This window comes from Mchenga conophoros, linkage group LG17 (genome assembly GCF_057382185.1).
Source record: "Mchenga conophoros isolate Kocher_MC1m ecotype Shallow Benthic linkage group LG17, M_conophoros_male_GT1.1, whole genome shotgun sequence".
In the NCBI taxonomy this organism is placed as follows: Eukaryota; Metazoa; Chordata; class Actinopteri; order Cichliformes; family Cichlidae; genus Mchenga; species Mchenga conophoros.
In genome coordinates, this window is record NC_140542.1 from 13,801,708 (window position 1) to 13,817,744 (window position 16,037).

A 16,037-nucleotide genomic window follows, 5' to 3' on the forward strand; every position below is an offset into this window, starting at 1 on the left:
TGGTGGTGGCTAACGCGGAGCTAGCTAGCCACCGGTATGTGTCTCTTTCCCCTCATATGTGGGGAAAGAAACATGTGAGGCGGCCGCCGATCGACCGGTTTTCAGGTGAGAATGTAGGTGTGTAAACGTCAAATATCTGCTCGTTTTGTCAAAACATCCCATATTAGCAACAGATTTCTCACGATGTTGCTGCTAGCCGGCTAGCTAGTTCGGCCGGCCGGCTAGCTAGTTCGGCCGGCCGGCTAGCTAGTTCGGCCGGCCGGCTAGCTAGTTCGGCCGGCCGGCTAGCTAGTTCGGCCGGCCGGCTAGCTAGTTCGGCCGGCCGGCTAGCTAGTTCGGCCGGCCGGCTAGCCGGCTAGCTAGTTCGGCCGGCCGGCTAGCCGGCTAGCTAGTTCGGCCGGCCGGCTAGCCGGCGCCGCTTCGCTCAAAAGCACCCAGGCTTGGCTTTCAGTGAGGCGTCTCTAACTCCTTTCACCCCCGATCGCTCCGCAAACAGTCTTTGTCTTAGCTGGACTTATTTTTCGTTTATATGGGCCGATGATGCTGGTCGATGTGGGAAAAATAACTGAGTTGTTCATATACCGGTGGCTAGCTAGCTCCGCGTTAGCCACCGGTATATGTCTCTTCCCCTCGTATGCGGGGAAAGAAACACCGATCGACCGGTGGTGGCTAACGCGGAGCTCAATCGTGGATAAGGGAAACCCAATGCAGGAGAAGCAGGCGGCTGGTGAACTGAATTTCAGGTAAGACGTTATTAACTGCACTCTATTTGGGTCAGATATAAACCGAGTTTAGGTGTAGTTTATTTTCGTTGTGCTGACAGTTACAATAACTGTACTGCGTGCTAGCTAGCACGACGGAGTTTCTATACAGCTGTGCGCGCTAAGTTACTGATTTTGAACTTTATGACAGCCTCCCCTATTTTCAGGCGAGAATGTAGGGGTGTAAACTTCAAATATCTGCTCGTTTTATCAAGAAGTCCCATATTTTATCAAGAAGTCCCATATCTCTCACGATGTTACTGCTAGCGCCGCATGGCAGCTAGCTGGCTAGGGCGGCTTGGCTGACACCTAGGCCGGGCTGACTGATACCCAGGCCGGCTCACGCTCTCGTTTCACCGCCGCATGGCAGCTAGCCGGCTAGCTGGCTAGCGCGGCTTGGCTGCCACCCAGGTCGGGCTGGCTGACACCCAGGCTGGGCTGGCTGACACCCAGGCCCGCTCACGCTGTCGTGTCACCCCTAGTCTTTCGTGATGACTCTTGGTTGGCTGCTGGACTTATTTTTCATTTATATGGGCTGGTGATTCAGTATGAGTGTCCGGTGAACTGAATGTCAGGTAAGACGTTATGTATATGTAAGGTAGTGACTGGAATAAGTCACAAGGTGTCGCTGTTGAGCTGCATATATGTTGTAAATTTTAGCAATTTTGACCATTTGTCCTCTGCAGGACACCGTAGTTCAGATTTCTCGTTCGCGTGGGCGCCATCTTGGTTCAGTGTTTACTGTGATGTGCAAAGGTAAGCACTGTCAGTGGCGAACTGCATTGGTTTTGTTTAAAAATAAGTGTTCCACTGTGTAAAATAGCGGTTTGTCATTTAAGCCGAGCATATATTTTGTTTATTGAGAGGTTCATGTATTGTCTGATGAGAGTATGAGACAAAGATATACTTTTCTTTCTTACTCTCATATAAAATATTTAGCTTTTATTAAATAGTTATCTGAATCTTACAACCAAAGTTTGTATAATAATACACAAGATTGGCTGTAGACCATTGTTAATCATTCAGAACACTGTGTAAAAATAACAAAACAAAAAGTGAATGAAAAGTGCATAAATATTTATTTTACGTGTTTGATGTGTGTGGCAGGGCGTGGTCTGCAGTGCCGCTGCAGGGGAGGTGGACCCACCTCAGCGGCATCTGCAATCACGCCTCTCAGGTGTAAAATCTGTGCTCTCTCTGCTTTTTTTTTTTTTTTTTTTTTTTTTTTTTTTTGTGTATGTGTCGGGCTATGAGATGAAAAGCTACAGCCGGCTGTGTGGGTACAGCAACTATGTGTGAAAAGTGGTACATAACGTAATGCTTCAAAGTGTGTTCATGCAAACATTGTCGGGTCTGCTTATGAACCTCTGCGCACAGCGTCTACAAATTGGGGCTGTACGAAGTCACCTCATCTTTACACAAAACTGTAAGCTGTCATCTGTGAGGCGCGAGCGGTGTTTGGTTTTACCATAGTTCATGGTGGAGAATGGCTGCTCTGCTGAGTTTTGCTCTCTGTAGCCGTTTGAATGGCAAACTATACTGATTAGCGGCGGCATAGGCACACTTAAAATTTCTTCAGAAATTTTCGCTTTCTAGTTTATTATTATTATTATTATTATTTCCACCGCACTGAAGAAGTCCTGGTGACCAGTTTTGCAAATTTGTATCTCATTTCCTTAAGCTTTTCATATATTTTTGCTTATCAAATGTCCAGAAATAGCGGTAAAATGCATCAAATTCAAAGGATGCACCATTTTGCAATTTCATTTATCCAGTATTATAAAAATATCAAAAAGACCAGCTGTACTTACTCCAAGTTCAAAACCTGACTTCAACACTTAGAAATTAAAACCAAGACAAAGATTGTTCCTGGAGGAAAAATAAAGTTGAAGTTTACTTGTGGCTTATTTTGTTGAGTGTGACATCCCGGGGGAATGCTGGGAGCAATAAGCACCCCAACAAAAATGAAAATCTTCAAAGACTTTTCAGTTCAACCCAGGTCAGTAGGGCAGAAAAAAAGGGGGAAACGGGACCTCCTTCGGTTAACCACCAATACATCAGCCTCCATGACTGCACAACACAGGCCATAATAGCCTTTAAAGGGATGACATCATGAACACGGCAATGGAACAAACCACCTCACCATCCCACCGAGTGTGAGATGTCAGACGGGCTGCACGCTAAATCGTTTTTTCATGCACAAAAAGAGACAGAATGTGGGGTTTTTAAGGAGGGATGGGGGTGGATGAAAAAGGAAAAATTCCAGGAAGTGTTGGCTAATACCAGAGACCTGGATTAGAGAGAAGAGAGGGGAAGTGTTTCTCTGCATGTGCGCCTCCTTAAAAATTCCGCGAGGGACTGAGGGAGAGGTAACATTTCATAAACAAGAGACAGAATATAAGGAAAACTGAGAAAATAAAAATAAAGAACACAAGGAAACCTGTTAAAAGCTCACCGGTGTATCATGACTGTAGGTGGTTGCAGCCGGTGTGTACGCACACTTGTGAACAAAACTATTCAATCATACACAATCATTCAGGCTTTCTGGCATATGTGTGTGTGCACGTACATACCAAGAGATGCAGTCATGACGGTGACACTCTCAGAAGTTGTCCTCCTGTTTGTAGGTTTCCTGTTTACCCCCAAACTTCCAGGATCTCCCCTTCCTGTTCCAAAAACCTCTATCTCTTTCTACTACGCTCTGCCTCACTGTGTGAATGAAAGCCTCCCTGTGACCAAGAATCTCCTCCTCTCTCTCTCTCTCTCCCTTTTTTCACTTCTGTATGCAACAAAGCAATGTGAACTCAACTCACTGGAGGTTTCTTGTGTGTGTGTGTGTTCAGGGGCTGGATAGTTTCGCTGCCATGCCCAATTCCTTTCGTATCCCAGATGGAAAAATGAGCTCCCCTGTTTGTTCCTGGCGTGTTGTGACTCCGCACAACTTCTGGGTTTGTATGAAGGGAGGGACAGAAAAGAGAGGGAGGAAGAAAGAAGAGGTAGGGAATCCCCCCCGCCCTCCCAACCCCCCACTCCCTCCCTCCTACTGACCACTGAGCATTGTTCCTGCTCAGCTACTGTGAGCACTTTCCCCCAATCAGAGTGGATACCAGAGGGGTCAGAGGTCACTTGTGGCCTTTTATGGACCATAGAGAGAGAGGAGGAGGTGGTGGGGTTTGAAGACTTTCTATGAGCTCTCTGTCAGGGCATGTGTGTCCACTCCCACCATCTGCTCACTACAAATGCAAAGGAAAAAGCATGCAGACACACTGACAGCGTCTCCTGCCATGTGTCTAATCTTAGCACCTCGTAAATTACACCATAAAGCTCCTGATGAATTGAATTGTGTTTACTTTTGCTTGAAATGAAGCATGCGCTGCATGCCTGGTTTTGACAGGAAATGAGATGGAATGGATTTTAGTTTTATCTTCATTGTTTGTTTTTTCTTTTTCCTTTTTTATTTGTAAAATGCATGCTACAGAGATGAAGTTGACTTGAATTGCTGACTTCAGTTATTCATCTACACACGCCTTAAACAGCATCAAAAAGAGTTATCGAGTGTTGCATTAGCTCAGGCATGCTGCATAGTCACTCAAGCTCAGCTTGCAAGCCACTTTGAAACCCACCTCCAGCTGCTTTTTGGTGTTAATGATTTAATCTTTGTCATATCTCTTATCAGTGATGACTGCTCTGTTTTGTAATGGGATCTTGCTGTTGCTCTCCATGTGGAAGAATGTGGAGTTTTATGGCCAAATATAAATTACTTCAAATGAGAAAACAGTCTTCTTTTGACTATCAGACTCCAAGCTGAGATGCACTGGGACACCCCAAGTGTGACAAACTAAGCAAAGTACTTTAGTTGCTTTGTATATCCATCTTGTATATAATCGTAACTTCTATGAGACACATGTGTAGTGAGTGAAATTATCACATTATTCATTATGCAAGCTATTTTGCATGACACTGTGCATACTACAGGCAACTTTCAGTCTTTTGTTGACATCTGGATCATTATACTGCATGTCTACACAATGACCGTTGAAATATTTAGCTAAAGACCCTTTAGCTCACTCCTATTCACTAAGCACAACAAAAAGCAACCGTTTGAAGAGGTCGTGCTCCCCTCTGTGCTATACCCTCTGACTTGCTCCCGACCTTTCACCCCTGAGGTTCAGAAAGTCAAGTGTCTATCTGAGCAAACCATCTGACTCTGTTAAACCTCAGCTCGTAACTACATCTACATTCCTTGGCTAAAGCCTGCTTCCGCTGGCTGAGACCTTCTGTATATATATCAGTGTTTATTTTGATTCATACAAAAGTACACACAGAAATTATCATTACATAACACTTGAATTTGAGCTTGCCATCACGAGGATATGAAAGTACACAAGTGCAGAAACCGCAGCAGAGTTCATCTTTAGGTTGATGATTGCCTGGTACTGTAATGTTGGTTTCCCAAAGGCTTAGATGTGAGTCTGCTATCCATTTTAAAAATCTTAGTGTTGTTACTAAACAGCCTTAAAGCATATAGCATGTGTGGGGTATCTCTGTTTTGGTAAGAAATCTCTGTAGGCACTCATATAGTAGCATATACGCAATGCATTGACTGGTTAAAACACTTTTTATAACAACATCCCATATGTTATATGCAATGTTTGAATAATTACCACCTAACTCTGAAATCAACCCTAGTTCTATCATGTGTTTTACCCTACTATCATTTCTGGGTATGGTCCCCAACTTTATAGTTTTGGTTCAGCTTTATGATGCAGCAGCTCTTCTCTTTTGGCTATTTACCTTTAAGAAATAAACTATGTTGTTTTCTGCTTTATATTATACTTTTAGATTTGGCTTTTGTGCTACTAGGGTGCTAGTAAATGCATTAAGTGTAACTGGCAAATTCTGTGACTGCTTTACCTGTTTCACATGTTTTTTTTGTTTTACATTTTTTGTCTTTTCTTTATTAGGAAATGAGAAACACTATAGTTAGATCATTTTTATGGTTAGATAAGACTTTCAAGTTCATATTCTGGTTTATTATCTGTCTAACTCTATATTGCCTATGTGTAGCTGCTTTTTATCTTTGCATACTTTTGCTCAAGTGCTAACTGCCCTCTAACTCCAGAGATATAGAATGAGTAATAGCATCTCACTAAACTCTTGGCAAAGAAGCAAAAGACAATTCCCCCTAATTTATATTTATTTAAATAAAAAGAACTTTCACATGTTAGTTTAATAAACTCAGTTTTCCTTTTAGACTCAAATTAGAGTAGACTTTAAAAAAGTCTATCAAATTCACTGGAATACTAAAATGTACACTATAATTCTACGAGCTTCATAAAAATACCAGCACATATGACACACCAGGATCTGTTGTGAATTAGGGCTGCCACGATTAGTCGACTAGTCACGATTACGTCGACTATCAAAATCGTCGACGACTGATTTAATAGTCGACGCGTCATTTGAAGCTTTGTAAGATCCCAAAAGCAGGAATAATAGCAGGATTTAAGAGTGTAATAACGGACTGAAACAGAAGATGGCAGCACTGCATGTACAAGGATGCCAGCTGCCATTAAACCCCGAAGAAGAAGAAACTGTGTCCCAGAATTCATAGCGCGGCCCAGCACAGTTGTCAACAATGGCGGCAGCTAGTTAGTTTTAATATTACTCTTATTATTCTTTCTGGGTCACAAAATAAACGTTTAACATATTTTCAGGCGAGAATGTAGCTGTGTAAACCTCAAATATCTGCTCAGTTTATCAAGACACCACATATTTTCAAAAGCGCTCCGACGTTTTCGGAGGCGTCTGTTACCCACTAGCTCGATAGCTAGCCGGGGGCCATGAGAGCACCGGACTCCCGGCAGATCGTTTTCAAACCCACCGCCCTACTCAGGTTAAACATATACAAGTCACTTAGATAACTTAAAAATGTTATTGTTTGGCTTTTTTCAGTATTTTATTTGTTCCTGAGTAAATCGGCTGAGTTTATTAAACTCCACCGAAACAATCTGCACATTTAATTAGAATTCAATTAACTATCATCTTGTCTTTATTTTTAGTTAGCACAGACCTTAAACACTTAAAGCTGTAAGCTAATGATAGTTATATAAGAGCAGATGCTGCTGGTGCAATAAGCTGTACTTTTACGTTCAATGGATGATGATCTGATTAGTCGACTAATCGCAAAAATAATCGGTGACTAGTCGACTATCAAAATAATCGTTTGTGGCAGCCCTATTGTGAATACCTCGGTAGTCGTTACTGGAGCGTTAGTGTGTCTGACTGGGTGCGCCGTTGTTTTTTAGCTGCCTGATGCTGTCCACAGCAGTAGCCTAAGGTCAGACTGTGATTACAATAATGACTGTAAACATTAAAAAAATATTTCAAATGTGGTACGTCACTGTTTTGTCCAGACAAGGCAAACTGTTTCCCAGACTGCAGTTTAATTTTAAGTTGGGGAACAGGAAACTGTTGTCTGATCCCCGAGCGAAAGATATTTGGTGTTGTTTGTTAATTCATCCATGCAGTAAAGAAAAAAAAGCCTTTTTTTACATAACTGATGATTACTCTTTCAGCAGCTATTACTCCATCCTGCTGCCGCTCTGCTTTGAAAAACGTGTTTACAATAAACAGGCAGACCCGCTGTTTCAAAGCTCAAACTAATCTGCCTGCAATACAATGCAAAATGCCACCATAAATATCACTTTAATTACTATCTCTATAATAGGATATCACCATTGCAACCAGTGTTCCAAACCGCCTCTGCCATTGCCATCAGCACAAGAACTGTGCACCAGGAGCTTCACAGCATAGTTTTGAATAGCAGAGCAACTCCTGTACATAGGGATGGGTATCGTTTAGGTTTTATCCGATACCGGTGCCAAATCGGTACTTTTGAAACGGTGCCGGTGCTTAAACGGTGCTCGAACCGGTGCTTAAAGAATGGAGAACGCAAACTTTGTCCAAAAACCTCCCATGTTCAGCTGTTTTGTTTTTTTTTGTTTTTTTGTAAAAAGATAACAATGTTAGCCTTTTCTGCAGCTATGGGGCATATATGGTATCACTCTTGGCTGGAAGCAGTGCTTAAACAATGGAAAAAAAAAACACAAACTTTGTCCAAAAACCTCTCATGTTCAGCTGTTTCCCACTTTTTCTTTGGTCATTTTAGCCTTTTTGTCCAGGGTGAAAGGAGTATCTGCCATCAAACAAGAGGACAGCCGCATGTAGCTATGATGATGTTTGCTAGTTCACCTTACATGCATTAATGTAATAACGTGGTTAGCCTACTCAACGTAAATTACACACGAACAACATTTAGCTACTCACGCAGAGAAGAACGGCTGCTGCCATCATCATCCTCATCATTTCTGCTACACTGGCAGGGCTAGGGGCCAGGACTCTATTCTTCGGGTTTTTGGGGGATGTTGCTCCGGGTCCGATAACTGGCAACCCACCCAACGTGCACAGTGTGAGGTCTCGCAGCAAGCTATCAAATACGGCGCATTTCTCGGCTTTTAAAAAAAACGCTATGCGTCGCCAGGTGTTTCATCAGTTTCGAGGTGTTGCCTCCTTTGACAGTATCACAGTATCAGCTTAAAGCACTTGTTGCAGGCTGCTGAGTTTGCATATTTTGCTGTGAAGTACAACCAGACTTTTGACCGCTTCGCCTTGGACATTTTTAATCTGTAGCTCTGCTCTAACTGAACGTACGTACCTGGCCCCGCCTACTATCCTGGGAAACGTAAAATGATTGGCTAGAAGTGTATCACAGCTCAGGAAAAAAAAGCACCGAAATAAAGCACCGAAATGTGCGCTGCTTTTCGGTCTGGTTACTACCGTTTATGTCAGAACCGGACACCGGTACCCATCCCTACCTGTACATATAATGTGCGATTGGCCTTGAGACAACATCACCATGTTGCCTTAGTATGATTAAATGCTCATTTTTACTCATTTCTGACAGCACAATAAACTCCTCCAGCAGCTATGTGGTACGCACCTTCTTAAGCAGGATGTCCCAACAACAAAAGACCCTCCCCTCTCCCCCTGTCCCCTCCCAGAACAGGACATGAGTGGACATCCTGCCAGCAGTGGTCTCTTCCTCTGTTACCGAGAAACTATTATTAGCGGATATCCAGCATCAGCTGTCCTGCATGACAAGATATCGAAATCCTTTTGGTTTACCGTAAATAATATAAAGACATAGATGAAAATAATGAAGACAAAGGTCTAGAAATCAGGCATATATCTACCCTGACCACACACAAATGACCAAAAACAAAAGCCATGCCAGCATATGCAGCTAATAGCAACAAAGCATAGGTTAGGTATGTGTATGAGTGTGTGTTTTTGGTATCCTATGCCAGAAGGACATTCCAGCCAACTCTTGAACCCTGTCCAACAGCAATCAGGAGCTCAAGTGTTTGGATTGAGTGCTTTTGTCAGTAACACACTCATCTATGTTTTTGGTCTCTCACACACTCCTGGCAAAATGTACCTTGTGTCAAGCTGTGTTGGTCAAACTGCCTGCCTGTCCTGAGCTGGGAAAACTCTGAGAAATGTTTCACTGGAAAGAGAAGGAGAACACTGATAAGACTTGCTAATGCGAACACACCCACGAGCACAAGTGTTCATTCTGACATGATCTCTTACCATAAGGCGTTGGAGGAGACACTGGGAAGGCAGGAGTGGGAGGGACGATGTCAGAGCTAACTGTCCGTCCTTGATAGTCCACACTGTTGTATTTATAGAGATGTCCGTGCTATTTAAAAAGAAAGAAGTAAGAAAGAGGTATGAAAAAGGGGAGACAAGTAAAAAGCCCATTTTTCCCCACAAAGTCTTAAAAGATGACAAGACACACACACAAGCAGACATCAGTCTTGTGATCTGTGTGTGGCTGCAGCCTGTGTTTTGGTGTAAACACTTGGGCCATTCATTCCACCCAGCTGTAAGACTGAGTGCAAAACTAAAAGACTGATAATAATAATAAAAATAAGAGCAAAGACAAAGAAACATCAACATTAAGATGTAGACATTGTTTCACAATCAGGATCTCTTTATCTCCTTCTCTGTAACAAAATTGAAAGTGCTACATCTAGTAAAGCCCTGTCCACACAAACATGGGTAATTTGGCCGTTCACTAGTGACGAATGAAACACGTACTTTTGGAAAGAGGGCATTCATGCATTTTATGTGGTTGCCAGCATGTAGCATAACAACCACAGCCACTGGAATAACCCCAGACGTGCTTGTAAAAGAATGGGTCGAGTTTGACTACTGATTGGGCATATGCCTTGCATTCAGAAGGAGACACATTGACTACTTTTACTCAGGCATGCATTTTAAAATTTATAGCATGTTTCTAGGGTGATTACTTCAAAGAATGTAGCTTTTTGAAAGCAGATGATTATGCATGATCCAATGCAATGTTAGCTTTATAGCCAATTTGCTCATGCTTTTAGCTTACCCCTGCTTGATTTTGTGACCTACTGTATTAGATTTGCTGATTCTCTAGCACTGCTAATATTTTCTTTGCATTGTTTCAAATTAGCTGATGATGATTTGCTGCTTTTTGCTTAGTTCCATTGGTGATATTTTAGCTTTGCATATTCCATTTATAGTAATGTGCAAAGCTAACGTGATGTTACCTTTGTGTCACACTAGCTAATGCTATAGCTCAAATATTTTAGCTCTATTCTTGATAGTTTATCTGTTTCATTTAATGCTACATTTCTAATAACCCACTTACCATAGCTTACATCTCATTTCAGATTAAGCTTCTTAACTGAGGCTAGATTGTTGGCAGGTTTGCTGTGTTGTTATTTTATGTGTTATTTTATGTATTAAGGTTTAAATAAAATTGTTTTTACAGATATATCCCAGTATGTAGTATATATTTTACTAAAATGAAACCTAAAAAGTGTGTTTACCTGAGAGGGCAAGGAAGGACTGTATCCTGGGGAACTCCTTAGGCTCTGATGTCCACCCTCTCTCCATACTGGACTATGATGACCAGCGTAATCTGTAACATCAGTGACCTGCTTCTGTTGTATCCAACCTGATTGGAAAGCAAAGTGATAACGAGGGTTGAGGTTGGGGAGGGCAGTGGTGTGTGAGGAAGAAAGGGAGAGAACAGACAGTCAGTCAGATTATGATCTGAAATGCAGTCAACCACAGATTCAAATTCAGTCATTCCTTTTTCTTCTCCATTGCATATGCTTAAAGTTTTGTCTAATCTAATACAAACAACACTGAACAGTAGTTGGACTTTATTCTGACCGGTTGCAAATTAAGAAAGAAAAGCTGATGACGGTGATTCCTCTTTGACGTGTTGCCTCTGACAAAAAGCTTCTATTAGTATACATGTATCAACAAAGCAGGGAGACTATCACAAGGGCAGAGCTTATATGACTAAGCAAGACTTCACTGTGACCAGATGGTGGAACATCGGGGCGGCTTCTCTGGAAACCATCTGCTGAAACAATCAGTTGTTCTCTTTTCAAATATGAGTGGATAGCCCCCTGAGCTGGATCTTATCTAACATCAGAAATACTTAAATGATCTTTCTCAATAAGTACAACATTTGTTGTATGGAACTATGAAGAGAGTATAGTTGATAGCTAAAGATTCAAAAAGAACCAAAAGTCAACCAATTGATAAGGAAGTATGAGATAACTACAATATTACTGTAACTTAAATCATCCTAAGAGCCTGCAACAGTTAGCTTAGTATTGGCCTCGCTGAGTGCACACAGCTTAGAAAAACAACTAGATACGTCCTGAGCTGACTAATCAAATGTAGACTGTATGAAGCCTCTCACCATCGGCTTATTGCTTAGCGCATTCCCCTTATGGTTAACCTTGCAGTTCCAGAAATCACATCACTTTAAGAAACAACAACATCCAACCTACGCACATCTGGATGGAGCAAAAAGGCAGCACTGCTTGGTTCTTTCAATGAACAGCTTTAAAGTCTTACAAAGTATTAGTCTTGCAAAACCTGATCTAACTCCACAGCTTTGTTCACAATGGTAGCGCTTGCCTCCCCATGTGCAAAACTCATCAGCAACCCACGCCACCAACCAACCATTCACTAGGTTCTTCTCTCATGTGTTGTAATAGAGGATTGTATCCCTGTTTTGGGGTTTTTAAATAAAATATTATAACTATAAATCAGTTACCCAAATTTGTTGACAGATATTTAAAGTCAAAGTGGTAGTGCCACAAACTGACATTCATGGAATGTCTACATTAAAGAACACAAAAAGTAAAAAAAAAGTAAGAAACAATTCCCGAGTTGCAAAAACAAAGCCAATGGTGATAGCTTCTGTCTTGACCTCTGCAAGCACTTTTCCTGATGAGTTTGTGGGCTCAGACACTCATTTGGGGTCTTTGTCCTAGTGAGTCAATTCCCATAGGTTCCCATATTAAAATGTATCACTTCGAAGCATTAAAAAGCATATCTACAGCTAAAGAAAGGGGGGACAGAAGGATCATGGTTGTTTTCACTGAAACAGGCACTGTTAAAGTTAAATTCTATAATTTGTATCTTTATATTTATATGTTTATGTTTACAGCACTGTCTGCAGCTTGCTAACATTGCTTAGTAACACTAGTACACACTGAGTACACTCCTTCCTCTCACCACAGCATGATCCCTTCTAGGTATGAATTACAGCAGTCAGAACACTGACACTGAGTCCAGAAATCAGGGTTTTATGCTGTGGAGATTACATCAGTAGATTACACACAGTTCTATATGTTTCAACCAAAGAAGAAAAATATTTTTACATGCAATTGTGACCACAAAGTAAAGGCGGATTTTTTTAAAACTATACTTGGGCAAATATTTTGGGATTATTGTAAGTTATAAAACAGTCTTACTCAACAGCAATCACCAAAACCACACCATAACACAGCAACCACAGACTGATGTGAGTCACAATACAGATATACTGTACATGAGATCACCCTCAGTTGTGGATTCATGTATAAACAGTGACAAGGAACACTGTGAGCTCAGCTTTCACTCTGAGTATTCATCATCTCAGAATCACATGAAAGCAAAGCTAAAGTGGACCAACTGAAACTAATCCAGTTACTGTCTGTCACACACCGGCGGGGCTGCCGAGGGAGCAGTGTCGAGTATCACTTCGTGCCCACCGTGTTTGTGAGAGGGCTATTCTCTTCTGAAGATGATGAGAGGGAGAAGGACAGCAAAGTGTTGTGTCGCAACTTCAAAAGCATTCCTGATTGCTCACACGTTCCTACCTCGAAACATTTCCACAGTAATTAAGCAAGTGAAGTGTTAGTTACAGATCAACCTCCAGCCTACTGATACACTTCATCAGCTACAAACATACATTTTAAGAACTGATATGAACGATTTAGGAGCTGTCAACCTTGCAAGCGCTCAAGTGTTGGGGTGGTCTTACATGAACCACTGGTGGATGATAACATCACTTGTACACTTAAAACCCACTGACCACAGATGACTACCAACTCAGTGGTTGGCTGGTAAATGCATTGAATTCTTTCCCATTCAGATTGCAAGTAATTGCGGCAACCATCTGCTCATATAGCGGTTGAGGGTGTTGCACGTTCAACCTCTGTGCAACCACTTTCAATTGCATTACACAAAGATTTCAGAGTTAAGCATGACAGATATAAACAAGCCAATCAAAACTTACGCACCCATCAAGTAGTCTGCTGAGTTAACCTGTGGGGATAGGGCCACATCAAAGTCTGTAACTATTTAACGACAAGTAAATCAGTAAACCTTAGTCCTAAATCTGCAATAAGACTAAACTGTCTCCTGACAAATGTATAATATCTTAACTTTATCCAAGAGCATCTGACATTCCCGACTGAATTTTGATAAAATTAAATTATGAAAAAGGATTGTTTTGATTTCTTTCACTGGCAAGAAGTCGAGTATGTCTGTAACCACACATACCTTATTTATGTAACCTTTTATTTCTGCCTCTGTATATTTCCATTCAAAATAAGACAGACTGGAGGGCAAACACATCATTGCATAGCAAGCAGTGAGGGCCTGATTTTACACTGGTTACATAGCAAGAATATGTAAGGCTGTTTAATCAAATGCTTCCTCCTTCTCAGGAAATACACTTACAAACACACCTTCTGTAAGAAATGCAGATGTAGCTCACAACCAAAGAGTGCATCGGCACTGCAGGCAGGGTTATAAAAGCTTCCATGTGTTCAGACTGAACTGAGCTTAACGATATATAAAATACAAGTTTCATCTGTCCACAAGCAATTTTCACAGGTGTGGTAATGGTAAATGAACTGAATCTTATATAGCGCTTTTCTACTCAAAGCACTCTATACAACATGCCACATTCACCCAATCACACCCATTCACCCTTCTCTCTTTTCATACAACACGAACAAATGTGTATTGTATTTGCTACATCTGGCTTTTTAAAAATTGTTTTTATCCATCATTCTGACGTCCATCATTTGTCCTCTGATTGCCAAGAATCTCGAGAACAATTTTATAAAATGACCTATTCTGATCAGGTTAATGTTAAAGTCAACACTGATGCTAATCAATATTTTTCACTTTTATAGTAGTATTCGCCACACTTCTATGTGTATAATAAGTAGAATTTCCATTTATTTGTTCACAGAATATATTAAACTTAATCTATGTTACTTGTTAAGCACCTTGGCATACCCTTGGTTTTTAAGTGTGCTTTATAAATAAAGTTTATCATTATTATTATTATTATTAATCCTTAGGGGAACATAGTTACAACTGTGTGGTGGTCTTTCACTCCAACACACAAATGTCGACCTCTAAAATGTCCCTCTGGTGTTGGAGATATCTCGGATATAAGAGAGGAATCGCTAAAATTTGAGGCTTCCCATTCATTGATGAATATATTACTTGTAATAGCTGATGTGCCATGCATTGTGTTTGCTTTTACCTGACTGATGAGTTCTTCCCTTGTTGCTGAGGCCATTGCTGTGTAGGGAAGCAGAGCGAGTTAAGGGGGAATAGCAGGTAGGAACAGGAACAAAGGTGGGATCCAAATCCAGAATCAGCTGATTGAGCTGCTCTATGGACTCATCAATGTCTGTGGATAAAGACGCTAGTTCGTCTTCTTGACAAGCTGACGTTTGTGTGGTATTAGCAGAGTGTATGTTCTGTGTTTTATCTATGATATGTGCATCATTCTCATGCACCAGCCCTCTCTGCACTGCTTCCCTGCTGCTGAGTCCTCGAGGTGGAGTGTCTGGAGCAGCCACAGATGCAGCCAGAGGTGGTGGCCTCCCTTTCTTTATCCTGCTCGACTTCCCATCCCCATCAACTGTAATGAAGTTATCACTGACAGCAGCCTTTTGTTGCTGCTGTACCCAGGAGTGCGTCAAGTACTCACTTTGGGCTAGATTCTGAGTTTTGGGCAGATTTTCGGACGAGAGGGAGCAAATACTACTTGAGTTCGGAATGTCTAGAGCAGGAACTGCACCACTATCTGCTTCATCCTCATCATCCAATATGTCAGTCTCCCTCTCGCTGGACGAAGCCTCTCCATTGATTGTGTGTCCCAATCCAGACTCATCTCTAGCTATCTCCTCCTTTCTTCCACTAGTTGAAGCCAGCTCAGTCATGACTTCCTGAAGACGCTGAGGAAGCTCAAAGTCCACCTCAGAGACCAGCTTCCCTGCTTGGGTGCACTTGTCCTGGTTGGCTTCTCTCTTCAGTCTGGCTCCAGTCAGCCCCTGTGAGGCAACAGACAAGCCAGAATCACTGCTGGCAGATGGAGCTCGGTCACTGCAACTACCACTGCAGGTAGTTAAAGGGAATGAAGCTCCTTCCTCACTACTCGTCTTCCTCTCTCTGCCACTCAAAACAATGTTTCCAGGGTCCAGGGCATGGGGGGGAGCTGTGGGTAGATGAAACAGAATTATACCATCAATTTTTTAAAGCAAAATAAAATAGAAAGTAATTTAGTCAGAGATAATATGGCATTCATATTTCTGACTTTTTTATGCCACTGGAGTTCTTAATGTTTAACTGCCATTACAGGAGAGTACAACAGACAACTGGCTAATTACCTCTTTTGAAGCAGATTTTTTTTTCAAATTGTAAGTTAATTGTAAGTTCTGTATTACGTCAGCAGCACAATCAGAGGACACAGATGTGATATTTCAGCATAAAATGGTCAAAGCTGCACTCGGACAACTGTATTTAAAGCTGAAAACAGCACCTTGGAATTGAACATATTCCTGCTACCGGTGATTC

At 41.7% G+C, this 16,037-nt stretch overlaps 1 protein-coding gene across 4 annotated transcripts in view; it reads right to left on the reverse strand.

The window, feature by feature from the left end:
• The window catches only part of LOC146555174 (tensin-3-like), a 56,342-nt gene that overhangs the window by 21,715 nt on the left and 18,590 nt on the right, over positions 1 to 16,037 (reverse strand). For 3 of the 4 annotated variants that reach the window (XM_085251102.1, XM_085251105.1, XM_085251106.1), the window contains 4 exons: positions 14,719 to 15,678; positions 10,694 to 10,821; positions 9,417 to 9,525; positions 9,262 to 9,330 (listed from right to left, as the gene is read on the reverse strand). In XM_085251102.1, the coding sequence (XP_085107228.1) occupies positions 9,262 to 9,330; positions 9,417 to 9,525; positions 10,694 to 10,821; positions 14,719 to 15,678 (1,266 nt within the window). The remainder of the gene's footprint in view (positions 1 to 9,261; positions 9,331 to 9,416; positions 9,526 to 10,693; positions 10,822 to 14,718; positions 15,679 to 16,037) is intronic. The other variant, XM_085251104.1, reaches the window with a different exon arrangement.